The sequence below is a fragment of the Trichosurus vulpecula genome, chromosome 6, assembly GCF_011100635.1.
Source record: "Trichosurus vulpecula isolate mTriVul1 chromosome 6, mTriVul1.pri, whole genome shotgun sequence".
In the NCBI taxonomy this organism is placed as follows: Eukaryota; Metazoa; Chordata; class Mammalia; order Diprotodontia; family Phalangeridae; genus Trichosurus; species Trichosurus vulpecula.
The window spans coordinates 112,764,618-112,779,574 of NC_050578.1; the positions used below are offsets into that span (position 1 = coordinate 112,764,618).

Sequence of the window (14,957 nt, forward strand, 5' to 3'; positions counted from 1 at the left end):
GTAGCATTCAAGAAAAGCTGTATGCCTTGGAGGACAAGAGGGATCTGTTGAGGCAAATACCTACAGAGCTTGAACTCAAGTCTTCCTGACTCCCAGGACAACACTTTATGTAATATACCATGTTTCCCATCAGCAGGAGAATATAGGCAAGAAGGAAAGGAAAGTGGCATCCCACATAGTGCCCTGTTTTTGTTTGCCATATTTATTCAAGCTATGAAAATAGTACATGTCTTTAGAGCATCAAAAACTTTTAGAATCTTAGATTTGAAAAGGACCTTCAAGGTAAATTGGTCCTACCTCCCATATGATGGAAATCCTACTGCACTTCCCTGACATGTAGTCACCAAGCTTGGCTTAAATATATCCAGTAACAAAGAGTTCACCACTTCACAAGGCAAATCATTCCAGTAGTTAGAAAATTCTTCTTCCTATGGAGTCGCTATCTGCCTCTTTATAGTTTCTACCAATTTCTCCTAGTTCTGCCCTTTGAGAATGAGTAGAATAAGTCTCATCCCTTTTCTACACATATACTAACACATTTTCACTAAGTTTTCTCTTCTTCAGGTTAAGTTTCCTGAGCTATTTCAACCGTTCTGCCTATGGCTAACATATGTACCAGGGTCTGCGTATTCCTGATTGTCCCTATCTGCACATATATTGATCCAGCCTCCACCCTAAGCCCACTCCACCTCCCAAATGAAATCCGATGCTAAGAATGAACCTAACTCCAGATGTGGCCTGACTAGTGTGAATATAGAGAGACAAGAGCCTCTGTTTCCTCAGAAATTCTGCTTTCACTAAGGTAGCATATGGTTGTTCTCAGCATTCACCATCAAGGTGAGAAGATTTCCATGAACTGGAGAATCAAGACATGTCTCCTTATAGTGAATTTCTAATTTGTAGAATTTCCTCACGGACTGACATTGATAGATTCTGAATTATAAGAAGCAAATGTGTATGTTACAAGCTATAGTGTGATTACGGACAAAGGAGAGATAGAAGGGCCTAAAATAAAGTAGGAAGAGGGAGAGATGATTTTCAGCCTGGAGATCAGGGGAGGCTTTCTTGGGAAGATGGATGTTGAGGGAAAAGAAGGGCTTTAGCAGGCAGAGAAGGGGAGGCCTGTACTTGGAACATGGAAGCAGGAGAGGGTAGGATAAGATCTGGGAACAGTAATAGGCCAGTTGGCAGGAACTAGAATTCATGAAGTTGAGTAGCATGAATTAAAGCTGAAAAGGTAGGTTGGAGTCAGGCTAAAGAAACTGATTTTATTCTGTAGGCTCCAGGGAGCCACTGAAGCAGTAGGGTGGAGATTAGCAAGGAAGACAAAAGGATGAGGGTTTCCTTACGGTAAGGCATTGAATTTTTTTTAATAATCTATTATAGGGCAGAGTCTTAACAAGGAATTCTTGAACTCGGTGAATTGGGGTGAATTCAGTGTTGGGTGGGGAGGCACAAAGCTCCTCCACGAGGGTCACCTACCTTCCAGGTGCAGTTACACTGGTGGAAAGGATGGCCCCTCCTGGAGAGGACATGTCCTGTGTGCCTTACCCAGCCACCAGTCACCAATCTCCTGTAGGAGGCAGAGGAAATGGTTTGAAGCAGAAGGGGTATCTAGAGGTGGGAGGAGGGGACTAGTGAGCCCTAGGAGAGAGGCACCTGTAATGATGGGTCTTTGCCATTCCAAGAATAGATGAGGGAATACGTATGAAGAGGAAAACAACTGAAAATTACTGAACAAAACTGATTCCATTCATTTAAAAACACTATTCTGAGAAATTTTCCATTGGCTTTAGCCGACTATCAAATGTAATCCTAATACAATAAATGATTAAGAAAACATTCTCTATCACTTTAAAAGTTTGCAAAACATATTGCACAGAGGGTATAAGCTACTAGAACTCCAGTACCTTAAAATTGCACCAAAGCCTTTGGGATGAGCTGTATTAACTCATCCTAGGAAGTAGATACTATGTGCATTATTATCCTCATTTTGTTGTCCACTTGTTTTAGTCATGTCCGACTCTTTGTGACTCCATTTGGGCTTTTCTTGGCAGAGATGCTGGAGTGGTTTGCCATTTCCTTCTCAAGCTCATTTTACAGTTGAGGAAACTGAGGCAAACAGGGTTAAGTGACTTGCCCAGGGTCACACAGCCAGTAAGTGTCTGAGGTCAGATTTGAACTGAGGAAGATGAGTCTTCCTGACTTCAGGCCTGGGGCTCTATCTACTGCACTACCTAGCTGCCTAGCGTCATTTTACCAATGAGGAAAATGAGGCTCAGAGAGGATTTGGCCAAGTTTATACATCTAGTAAGTATCAGATGTGAGATTTGAATTCAAGTCTTCCTAATTCCACATCCAATGCCATATCTTCTAGGTAATAAGGTAATTCCAAGGATAATAGGGGTTTTTGTTTATTTTTTTTTAGAGAGGGGAATTGATGAGTATTTCCACATATAATGAGATTTGAGATGTCACCATCCCTGTAAATCCCTGCAGCAGAATAGAGACAGAAGTCTTGGAAGCCTCGGAAGCTAATGAGCTAACAATTGAGGGTGTTGGAAGCCCATGTCAGGATAATGACAGGGGTGGGGGTGGGGAAGAAGTCTGAACAAGAGATAATGAGGGCATGAACTATAATGATCACATTGAACTAGAAAGAAGACGATGGATTCATGGTCAGTTCCTCCCTTTGCCACTTATTAGCTGTGTGACCTTAGGCAGTTCACTTAATCCCTCTGTAAACTGAGCAGGTTAAACCACATGAACCCAAACATCCTTTACAGCTCTAAATCCATGATCTCTGATCTATAAATGTAAGAGGAATGTTAGCATCAGAGCTGAGAGAAAGAGAAAGACAGGAGGAGTCAGACATGATAGCTGAATTTCAAGCCCAGGGACAAGAAAGCCAGAGATTCTATTCACATAGATAGAGAAGGTGTAATAGAGGGAGGAGTTAGGTTTAGGGAGAGGATTGAGAGAAGAGAAAGGATAAATTTGGTTAGAAGAAGATGATGGTTGGAAAGAAATGTTGATGCTTGCTGTTGGTTTTTCTATTTCACATGTCACTGGTCATTTCCCTAATATTTAAGGGATTCATGTAAGCAAAAGGTACATAATGCCTATGATCACAGAAGAAAAAGGAAGAATGGACCTGGCAAAGCAATTCCTTTAGCTGCAAGTCTGTGCAATGAGTGGCAGGAAGGAAAAAAAATGATAGGGAAATAGGGGCCAATCAAGCTCATTGAGTAGCCACTCATATTTACAGAATTAGCCTCTCACGATGCCAGCTCTGGTTGCAGAATAAGACTTTGGGGTTTTGCCATTTTGACTTTCACTGTCTGATCTGACAAATCAGACAAGAGCCTATTTAATACATTTGCTCGGATTGTAAGCTCCTCGAAGACAGGGACTGCTTTTTCTTTAGTGTTTAGACCCTGATGCTCATGGAGCATTTATAAAACGCTTGTTGAATCCGTGAGATTTATCAGCAGATAACAAAACCATTGCCCCCACAGGCCTGTGCAGGTCAAACACACAGGAACGACCTTCTGTGCTTTGCTTACCCGAAGAGCGTCTAATGACCAGAGCTAACAATGTTGTTGAATTTTCAGAGCATTTTGCAAGACAGCTACTAATTAATGATTCCTTACAGTTCCCTGGTGTATACGTTATTAATAGAGCTGCTTAACAGCTCCTTTGCATTTTTCCATTTACAAAGTACTTAAGAGTCCAAGATTTGTTCTGGCAGGGGTATGACCACCTGTATCATTCCCCCTGTGAAGCCTGGGGCATAGCCTGCATCGATTCCCTGAGTCATGCCGGGCAGTGGGGCATTCATGAAGCCCCAATCTCCATAGTTTGTCTTCTGTCAGTTCCTGCCATGGGCTTTTAAGAACAACCAGGTGATGGTGATTACGTGTGAGGCACTTTCTTAAATTTATCATTGTCTCCAGAGATCAGAGTCTGAAATCAACAAATTAATAAATTACAGAACTGCCCTCTCCCTTTTTGCTTTTTAGTAGTTTTCACTTAGCAGGCATAAAAAAGAAGCTTTATTCATTCTGATAGCCATATTAAAAAAAAATAAACTAAAGGTGCAGCACTCCTCCTCTGGTCCTAGCACTCTCTGAAGCCCCAACTCAGATCCGTGAAGAAAAGTAGTGAAGAATAATATAGTAAAGAAAAAAGGAGTTCCAGAGGCACTCAGATTCATAGGTGTGGCTGATGAAAAGATTTCATCCTCTTCAGCTTTACCACTAACAAGTAAAATGATTTTATATTTCAAAATATATATTAAGAAAAATAACAAAGGTACTGATATGCATTGATAGGAGTATCCTTATCTCATTAACAAAATCCAATTTCTAACCTTATTAATACAATCTTAGCATTATTTTAATACTGTCTAGGCTTATGACTCTCTCTTGGACTTTAAAAAGTGCGGTCTTCTACTGCCCACTGTCAGGCAGCGGACGCATAGTGAAAAGGGCACTAGCGTAGAGCTCAGTAATGTAGAGCTCCAGTTCAGCACCATCTCTGTGGGACAAGTCCATTAGATTCACCAGGTAATGGAGCTTGTCAACCAAAAGTAACCTTTGAGATCATGAAGTCCAACCTCCTCACTTTAAGATGGGGTAACCACTGAAGACTTCAGGTATAAGATGATAGGATTGAATTAGATAATCAGTAAAGTCCTCTCTAGCTCCAAATTCTCCTATTCTATGGAATAAAGGTTTGTAGGTCAATACCCTGCTTTTCTGAGCCATTTGGCTGAGTGGAGGAAATGCTGGACATGGAGTCAGTAAGATCAAGGTTCAGATCTGGATTTGAACACATTGGCTATATGAACCTGGACAAGTCTGAGCCTCAGTTTCCTAACTTGTAAAATGGGGACAGGTTGTTGTGAGGAGCAAATGAGATATTTTTGTTAAGGTACTTAGTCTGATGCCTATCAGATAGTGTATTATTTTAATATTAATTAATAAATGTTTACCCCTCCTTTCCTTCCCCTCCTTCCCTATGATTTTGTCATCATGTTCAGTATTGTCAGAAGAATGGATAGAGCAGCACTTAATCTTTCAAGGGGACATTTTTCGATGGCCCCTGGCACATTCATTTTGACTTAATCCTAACCCTGAATTATTTTCCATATTCTCCAGAATAAGATTTTTCTTCTTTGTTGTTTGGTCCAGCCCTGTGGTTTTATTCATATAAGGCATTCTCAGTGTGGAAACTCCCCTAATTGATGCTGATGGGCAGCTCATCTGAAACTTAGTCTTAGATTGCTGCCTGGGTGGCTAAGAGTATAAGTGACTCATCCAGGGGCACACAACTAGCATGAATCAGAAGTACTACTTGAACCCTTGTCTTACTGTCTCCAAGACCAGTCCTATACCAACATCCCCATGCTGCCTCTCAGAAGGTTACCTCTGTCCCTCTTCTCCATTAGCCCTTATACCAATAGACTTCCTTACCAGTCCTGCCATAGGGTGGTAAAGGTTTCTCCCTAAACAGCAAATGGGAGTTTTTGTAATGGATTAACACATATCCCCATTCAACTTAACTAAAATGTTTATTTAGTGCTTGTTATGTGCAAATGTGGTGGATGTTAAGTGTACAAAGACAAACACAAAACAGTCTCTGACCTCAAGGACCTTACATTCTAATAGGGAGATGAGGAAAGACTTCCTCATAGGGGATCCATGTGATCCATGAGACATTCTTTTAAAGACATTTTAATATCTGCATTTCAATATAGTTGATTCCTTTAATACTCCTAGATATTTTTACTTGCATTTAAAGACATTATTCTGAGAAGGAAGGGAGCCATAGACTTCTTCAGATGCCAAGGGGAGTGAAGTGATCTTTCAACTCTTTTTACAGATGGTAATAAATTCCAAGTAATTATAAAACAGGCCTAAGGCAGGGGGGGACTGATTGACCATGGGGCAGTGTCATAGAAATAGAAGGCTATATAGCAGACTCGCTGCTTTAAAATGATTCATTCTCACAGAAACCAGAGCTTAAGACAGTGTTTCTATACCACTACAATATCCAGATGAAATGGGGTGGTGGGGGAGGGAGAATTGATCATCCAGATAGATTGTTTGAAATAAAATTTCAATGGCCACTTACTTTTATTCACAAAAACACTGATTGGGATTGAGAGGTGAGAGAGAGGGCAAAGACCTCAGACAGGTTACTCTCTTTCTAGATAAGCCAGGTAATCTATATATTGTCATTCCCTGGATGAGAGAGATTAAGTGACTTGTCCAAGATCACACAACTAGAATTAGGGGGGATCAGGTTGTCTCACTTTGTTTCCGGTGTTCTTTCTGTTATGCCAGGCTGCCCATCAGTAACAACTAAACGTGAATGGAGACATCTGAGGAAGAATGTCCTGATTACAAGCTGTGCAGGAATACACACACACACACACACACACACACACACACACACACAGATATATAGATACACTTGTATGTGTGTACATATGTGTATGTATATATACATACATACGTATACATATATACATGTAAACATGTATATGTATATATACACACAGAGATATAGATACATATGTGTATATATGTATATAAACATGTATATGTGTGTTTATATGTGTGTGTAAATATTTACACATGCATACATATATACACAGAGAGATATATAGATACATATATATGTGCGTGTATATGTATGTATATATACATGCGTATAAACATGTATATATGTATGTGTTTACGTATACACGCATGTACACACAAATATGTAGATACATGTGTGTATATGTATACACACATATATACACAACATGTATGTATGTGTGTTTATATGTGTGTGTAAATACGTATACACACACATATAGTGGCACCAATAAGTAGGGTAGGATACTCAGTCCTTTTACCTGAGCACCTACATCATGTAATAAGAAGAGGGATAAGAATTCAGATAAATACCATTAGATCATCCTACTTCAGAGACTGCAGGGAAGCTGACAATTGTTGTGATTAGCTTAATTTGACTAAGAGCATTGTAAAGGTCAGGAGGACATGACAGGTCATCTTTTTCTGGTCTCCAGGATTTGTGTCTTTCCTTGGCTAATAATTTGTTATTATATGGAAAACTAGAACATCGGAACCATTGAAATCCAGTAGCTTGGTGACGATTGAGGAATCTCAGTAGTTTACTCACATGGAAAAGAACTTTCCTTTCTGCTTTTGTCTAATAGAAGGCATTTCTTCCCCAGTAGAGAATGCCACGTTACTGCACAAGATATGTATTCAGATATCACCAGAGTAAAATTATACAAGATTCTAAATTTTCTCTCTTTGAAGTATTTATTCACATTTATCCCTCGTATCATAAATGATTAGAATTCTCTAACCTTCATTGCTCACTGGACTGATTGGCTAATCCATAGAGAGGGTGACTGTGGAATTACTGATCCCCTTCAGCAGTAGTGAAGCTGTGTGACATTTATTAAGGCTGTGTCTATGCTTGTCACCGAGAGAGAACTTTTATTCTGGTAATTTGCCATTGAACTCATCTGCCTGATTCATCTAGGTAGTGACACCCTGGGAAAAAAAAAACAGCATGAATTGTTGTTTCTTTTAGAGATGCACTACTTCCACTAAACTGCAGCTTGGTAGAGATTTGTCCACAGTAAAACTCTGGCCCATCCTGGGAATCAGGGAAATTGTCAAGCCCCTTGGAAAGGCTCATCTTCCCCTGAGTAAAGAAAGGCAAAGTTCCAAACAAAAGGAGAGAAGAAATCAGCTTAAGCATAAGGTGTGTGGGAGGAGGGGAAGGGGTATTGCCAAGGTCGGGGAGGAGGAGAAAGAAAAAGGGGAGACAAAGCTAATATCTAAGAATTGAGCTGAATTCTATTATAGGATCACACATTTAGTACTAGATGGGACCTTAGAATCCATCTAGTAGAATTTCATTGTACAGTTGAGGAAAATGAGACCCAGGGACATTGCGATTTGCCCAAGGTCACACAGATAGGTGACAGAACTGAGAGAATCGACTTGCATGGTCGAAGCTCTAGAGCTAAAAGGGCACTCAGAAGCCATATAGTCCAACCTCACCCTTGAACAGATGAGGAAACTGAGTGTCCTGAACAAAGAGTCAGTCCAAAGTGGATAGATGCTATCAAAGTTTATGGAGCCAAAATGCAAGGAGCACCTCAGAGTTGACATTTTTTCAAACTCAAGCAGTTTCCCCCATTCTGAGCTCTCTTTACTCTAAGACCTTATGTGTTCCAATTGTATGCCGTAGAAAGACCTAGATGGTGGTAGCTACTTCCTGCTGGCTGTGCTGCCCCCACAGGCACAGGTAAAGCTGATCCCAGAGTTAGCTTCTGTACTGTTCTACCTGAGGTGACATGGTCCAGAGCCATGCATGGCTTCAATATAAAGGACAAGCTGATGCTATCTCCCAGAAGGCTCACTTATTTGGACACGCTTGTAATTAAGCCTTCTTTGTAGCTGTCCAAAAGGGCTGTTTTGGCCTTGAAACAAAACTGTGAATGAAGTGGGATATATTTGTTTTTAGTTTTCCTCTTGACAACAACATTCCCTTTTCCTCTCTCTATTCCCCTAAAACATGCTTGCCAGCTTCTTGACTTCTTTCCCTCTCTTATCCCGCAATGGCACCCTACCCATACACAAGCCTCTAGTTTCCTTTTTCCTCATCCCCCTCCCTCAATTAAATATTACCATTCTGGTGTCCCAGGTCCTCTGTGATCTTCAGGACTCCTGATTAGTTTATGTGATAAACTAATCTGAATGATGGCATCGCTCTCTTTTGGCTCTAAATCTTGATCCTGTTTATGCCTGATAATGGCTTATTGTGTAATCATTTTCCTGGGGGCAGCAAGAGGAGGGGAGAGGACAGCTATTTTGTTTTATAGCCATTTCCCCCTTTGCTTATCCTTCCTTTCTTTTTTTAAAGGCTGCCAAGTTGCATTTATATCTTTTCTTAGATTTAGGAGACAGAATAGTTCAATCACTGTTTACAGTTTTTGTAAAGCTGATATAACTGGCCTCCTGTACTTGAGGGAAGGGCCTGAGCTGCAGGAGATACTGGGCCCTGAGGAAACTTGCCTAGGGTAAGAAGAGAACAGAGATTTCATCTAAGACTGAAGGCTTTTTCCTTCCTGACTAAAGCTCCTAACTGTAAGATGGGATGGTGAAAGAGTCCCAGGGATATCCTGTGTATTTATATGAGACAACGAAACCAGTTGTACTGAGACTGATCTGTCCAGGTTTTTCATATTTATACCGTAGGTGATATTTGTACCTAAACCAAATATTCGCCTGCTAATTCATTATCTGTTTGGTTTCCATCTGGCCCTTTAACAGATACCCAGATGATTTCCAGTCTTCTTACCCCTACTATTGGGATCCCTAAGTTGCCAGCAGGAGCTCAGATTCTCTTTACCTCCTTAATTTGAAGTTCATTTTCCCTAAAAATTTAGGAGTTGAGGGAACTCAGCAATACTTAGAATTTCACTTGTATCAAGGAAGTAAATAAATGGTAGATATCATTTAAGGGGTCCATCATTGAAGCCTTTAGATGCCAGTGTATTATAGGGTCTTAAAGACTATACCAATGGAACACAAGTTCCAGCCCATGTTACCTAGCTGGAAAAAGCTGTGTTTACAGGCTCAGCAACAGGCAGTTTTGGAGATCTGAGGACCTAAGTCCAGAGAGACTATTCACCAATTGAACCACAGTGATGAATTTGTTGCCTACAGCCACTTACAAAGACCATTTGTTAAGTTGTAGAGCAGCTGTGAGTTGGTAGAATGAGAAGAAACACAGACAAAATTTGAGGGGAAAAAAATTAGGAAAACCTTTGAGAGAACAAGTACATGAAAAAGTATTAAGTACCTACTATGCAACAGGCACCATGCTAGATGCCTAAGATTCAAATGCAAAAGTGAGACAATCCCTGCTCTCAAGGAACTTGTATTCTAATGCTAGGATTCTACCTGTAGGGAAGTGGTGGCCAGGGAAGAAAGTTTTTAATCTGAGAAGTGAAAAAAAATAGTGAGTAGACCCATAGACCCATCTATTTTAGCATTCTTTCCAAAAGCAATGGCAGTATTGATGTGATTGGGGGGAAGAAGAATGTGCCCAGAAGCAGGGTAGAAGACAAAGTGCCACCATTGATGTGACTCATAATGTTGGGCTAACTAGATGTAGTGGGTTAGGTACATTTTTACTTGCTCAGCAGTCAGGATGGCATAGTCCAAGGGCAGAGTTCCATAGCTGAATGAATTATTTCTCCCAGTAATGGGGAAGAGATTGTGTAATGATGTGGAATTGGAAGATGCCATGCTTTTCATGGGAAACAGCAAGTGGACCAGTTTGACTGGCTCATACAGTGTGTGATGGGCAGCAGTGCTTTATTACAACTAACCCAAGTCTGAAATGAATCTAGAAAAGGAGTCTGAAAGATGATAGTATAGTAACTTTGGAGTAGGGGACTTGGCTTCATCTCTTGTCTCTGTCACTTAGACATGTGGAACAGGCAAGTCACGTAACATCTCTGGTCCTCATTGTAAAATGAATTTAAAATGAGTTTCCTCATCTGTAAAATGAGGCTGTTATACTTGATGGACTCTAAGGTCACTTCTACCACCAGTCGATGATCCTTTGAAAATAATTTATGAAAGGCTTTAAATGACAGAAAGAAAAGTTCATATTCATTGAAGCTTCTTGAGCAGAGAATGACTTGGCCAGATCTGTGCTTTAAGAAGATTAAAAGATCACATCAGATTTCCATGGTCAGTTTGAATTAACCATGGCAGAGGATTGCCAAAATGTGATCACTAATATTTGGTTTTTGCCATTACATTTCAGCTAGGACATTCATTCTATGAATACACCTTTTCTGAATTTTCAACCCACCATTAAATTTGCCACAATCTATACTGTGTAAAGCACTAGGTTAGTTAAGACCCAAGGATACAAAGGTGAAATGAGATGTAGTCTGCGCCTTCAGGGATCTGACAGTCTAATTCATGTTAGGATATGCTTTTAAAGCCATACTTTAAAAAGAAAGAATCATAACTAAAATTATGTGAGCAACAGGGTGAACAAATTCATTGGAGACAAGAAGATCATACGATTATTGGATCATAGCTTTGGAGCTGAAAGCGACCCTTAGAGATTGCCAAATCCTATCCTTTTATAGATTGAGAGAAGTTAAGTGACTTACCCAAAGTCATACAGCTAGTAAGTATCTTAGGCAGAATTTGAACCCAATGTCTTCCTGACTCTTAGACCACCACTTTATTTGCTATACCAAGCTGCCTCTGTGGTCAGAGCAGTAATTACAGTAGCCCAATTGATTGGCAATGGGAACCTGAATTAGGGTGTCTTCAAGATTGAAAAGAAGAAACAGAGATGAGAGATACTGTGGAGCTAAAATTCTTAGGACTTGACAGCTTACTGGATGGAGGAGGAATTGTAGGTGTCTGTAAGGGGTTGACCTTGGGTGCTTGGAATCATAAGTGTAAGCCTTCGACATAAATAGGGAAGGTGGCGGGGGGGGGGGGGGTTAAAGGCTGGGTGAGAGGGGGTGGGGAGAATGGATTGGATTTGGGATGCTGTCTTTCAGGGAACAGTGGAACATCCATCTGGAAGCAATAGACAGTTAAAAGTATGGAACTGGGATTCTAGCATGAGATCAGGGACAGGGATCAAATATTGGCATCATCTGGATAGAGGTGTTCATTGAAGCCATCCAACGTAGGAATTTAAATTCCTCTTTTCTAATGACTCAAGGAGCCCATATTAAACACATTTCACTGTAGCAAAATTAGATGAAGAAGAGGCAACCTGATTTGACCCTCTGTTTTGATAAAAATTAAACCATTGCTACTTTGTGAACAGCACCAATGGTATGATCAGTTCAATTTTGTCCAATCTAATTCTGCATACATTTATTAAGCACCTATTTTATGCAGGTCATGGATCTTTCACAAAAGTGCCAAAGTATTTTTTTTCGACAAATCATTTGGGTCACTTTGAGCTCATTATATAAAAAGTTGTGGGTTTGCATGGACTAGTGTGAAAATGTGCCATAAGCATCAGCTTGCAGACTCTCTGTACCCCCGCTTTCCTCTATATCATTCTCTTCTTTAAAAAAAGCATTTCCTCATTTACTTTTTCCTTTGAACTAATCCATAACTTGCTTTTATTCCTAAAGTTGTGCTTATTTGTGCTGTGATGGGCTTTTGCTTCTAACCTGCATGTAGAACTTCAATATATATTAAAATGGTCAGGATATTTCTCTCCTCCTCCTTCCTCCAAGAGAGAAAGCAGTCCTGGCCTTTTGCTGCCTGTCACTCTGCCACTGCAAAGAGTACAAAGACTGCCTTTGGAGTTGTTTAGTACAGAGCCATCCCTGAAGTTACTGTCTTATGTGTTGTCAGAATTCCTAAGCGTTGATTTTCTTTGCTGTGTGAATGTTCTACTCTTCTTTTTTCCCTCCATCCCCTAACTTCCCCTGTTCAACAGCAGACAAACCCGGGGAGTCCTGAATGAATCGGATGATCCCGAGACAGGCTGTCTAATTGATAACAAGCCAACTTCTCGTCACTTCTATCCCGTCGCCTTGCTGCTTGTCAGCTCACACCTGCTGGTCGTGTGGCTCATTTTAAGTCTTGCTTTACTACTAGCCAAATATCAATAAGTTTCACTTTTCTGTTCCTTTCTTTTCTACAAATGGCAACAAACTTTAAATTGAGGAGGGGTGGGGGGGATCCTGTGATATTTCTACGTTTTCAGATCCACAGAATTTAAAATACAAATGTTTGAATTGTATAATGTTGTTTTTTGGTTTGTTTTATTTTCTTAAAAATCTAAGAAGTACTATGCATTCAGTGAATTGTTAGCTCTTTTTGTTCCTGGAGAAATTTTTCGCATTGTTTATTAGCCCAAAAGGAAAAAAAAAATTAGCTAAATTAATGTTAGACAAAAAGCAGGATCCTGAAAGCTTGAAGATCCAAGCCTCCTTTTCCTCTTCCAATTAAATGAATTTAAAGAAACTGAAACTGATTTTGCACAACACAGTCGAACTCTGAAACAGGTCCTATAGATGTGGGAGTGTGTAGCATTCATTTTCGTTGTGCTGCCTTCATCGTTGTCTTCAGCTGACTGGCCAGACCTTCTGTTTGATTTCCCCTATTGGTTGGTCACGTCCTTACTTTGCTGCGACTAACCCTCTTCTGTCAAATAACCCTAAGGAGACAAAACTGAGTTCTGTTTTGGTAATTGAATTTATCTGTTTGTAACCGTTGTTTTCGTCGATTTCTTTCCCGAGACACTTTTCTATTCTTTTTAACAAAGCCTTGCTTGTGTCTTGATGCCCCCATTTTCAGCATTTGTGACTTTTGTACCGTCTGTGAACGAGCCCCCTCCCTTTATAAAGCAGAGACTTGGGTCAGGCTGTTTGGAAAGCCATGTTCACTTTTTTCATTGCACAGCTTAACATACCGAAATCAAATGGAGATAAAACTTTCCTTTAGAAAATCTATTGGGCCAGACTTAATCAATGCCTTATTCCTAGAACCTGCATCTTTAGGGCTACATAGAGATATTAATGTGTTTTTAAAAGTCTGAGAAATTAATTTGTGGAAAAAAAAAGCTATATAAAAGGCAGATATATTTCTGAAACTAAAGTAAAGGTGTATTGTGGAGTCAATTATATTTAAAAAGTCTATTAAAACTTAAATATATGTTAAGGGCAAAGAATTTAATCATCTCTTTCTGAGGGCAATAATGGTGTTGGGCCTGGCCTTGGATTTAATTTTGTAAGATGTATCATCACTTGTGGGGAAAAAACAAAAAACCCAAACAAAAATGTAGAGTTGAATCTTTGTTATTTTTACTTGGACTGTTGCTGCAACTCTGCATTGAGCAAATAAAAAACATATTTATTTATTCTGTGTTTCATGAAGTTGTGCTTTTTCCCTTTTACCAGAGAAGGATGCCGCATAGAGAATGTTATGAAGAATATCAAATGCAGAAAATATGCATTCAACATGCTACAACTGATGGCTTTCCCCAAGTACTACAGACCACCCGAGGGGACATACGGAAAAGCTGACTCATAAGCTTCCCCCAGTGTAAACAGGAACACAAATATGTCTCAACTGCATAATATACATTTTTTGGGGTCATGAATGGGGGACATGTGCACAAATCTAGAAATTACTTGAATTAGTTATCAATACAGTAAGTTTTAAGGTGAACTAAGAACTGTTGGCAATTATTCTGGGGATTGGAAGGGGGGAAGGATGTGTTATACAGAGTGTTCTGTCTCCAGTCTCTAAGTACGAGAATGTCCTAAGATCCAAGACATTGTTTTTGACCCACTGTTTAGCATTCATTCAGGAGGCCTCTACCTTGGGAACATGGTATTTGAATGAGAAATTTTCAGAAAAATTTGCTAATTTGCAACAAGAGGTACTCATTATGTCATTGAAAAACTCCATAAGTCTCTTACGTCTGGTAAAAAGGACTCGCTGTCTCATCCTGGGGTGCTATGAGAGAGCTGCTGCCCGGGCCCCCTGAGAAGTTCCTTCTGTACCAAAGTGGGTATATGCACACTGCTATTAAAACAGACAAATACTTCCACAGAAATGTTCTCCAGAAGGCGAACATCTGTTTCAAACATTGTCTATGAAATCTGGTAGTGGCCTATGTATAGTACAGAATATATAGGCTTCACACACAAGGTAAGAGCAACAAAAAACACTCAAAAGGGACATCTGTAAGTGGACCTTTTTTTGCTTCTGGGGCAGATAGCTTCAAAGCAAATAGCAAGAAGTATGATGTCAGAGCGAGTGGCTGCCCCTCCAGGTCAGATCACCCACTCTGTCTATGTAAAATGAATGACTACTCTCTAGAGGAGCAAGCTAATCAAAAAACGA

At 40.0% G+C, this 14,957-nt stretch overlaps 1 protein-coding gene across 3 annotated transcripts in view; it reads left to right on the forward strand.

The window, feature by feature from the left end:
- Positions 1-14,297, forward strand: part of INPP4B (inositol polyphosphate-4-phosphatase type II B) — a 471,298-nt gene extending 457,001 nt beyond the window's left edge. For 2 of the 3 annotated variants that reach the window (XM_036763284.1, XM_036763286.1), the window contains one exon: positions 14,006-14,297. In XM_036763284.1, the coding sequence (XP_036619179.1) occupies positions 14,006-14,138 (133 nt within the window). In that variant the 3' untranslated portion in view covers positions 14,139-14,297. Of the gene's footprint in view, positions 1-12,540; positions 12,716-14,005 lie in introns of those variants that run through there. The other variant, XM_036763285.1, reaches the window with a different exon arrangement.
- Positions 14,298-14,957: the final 660 nt, after the last annotated feature.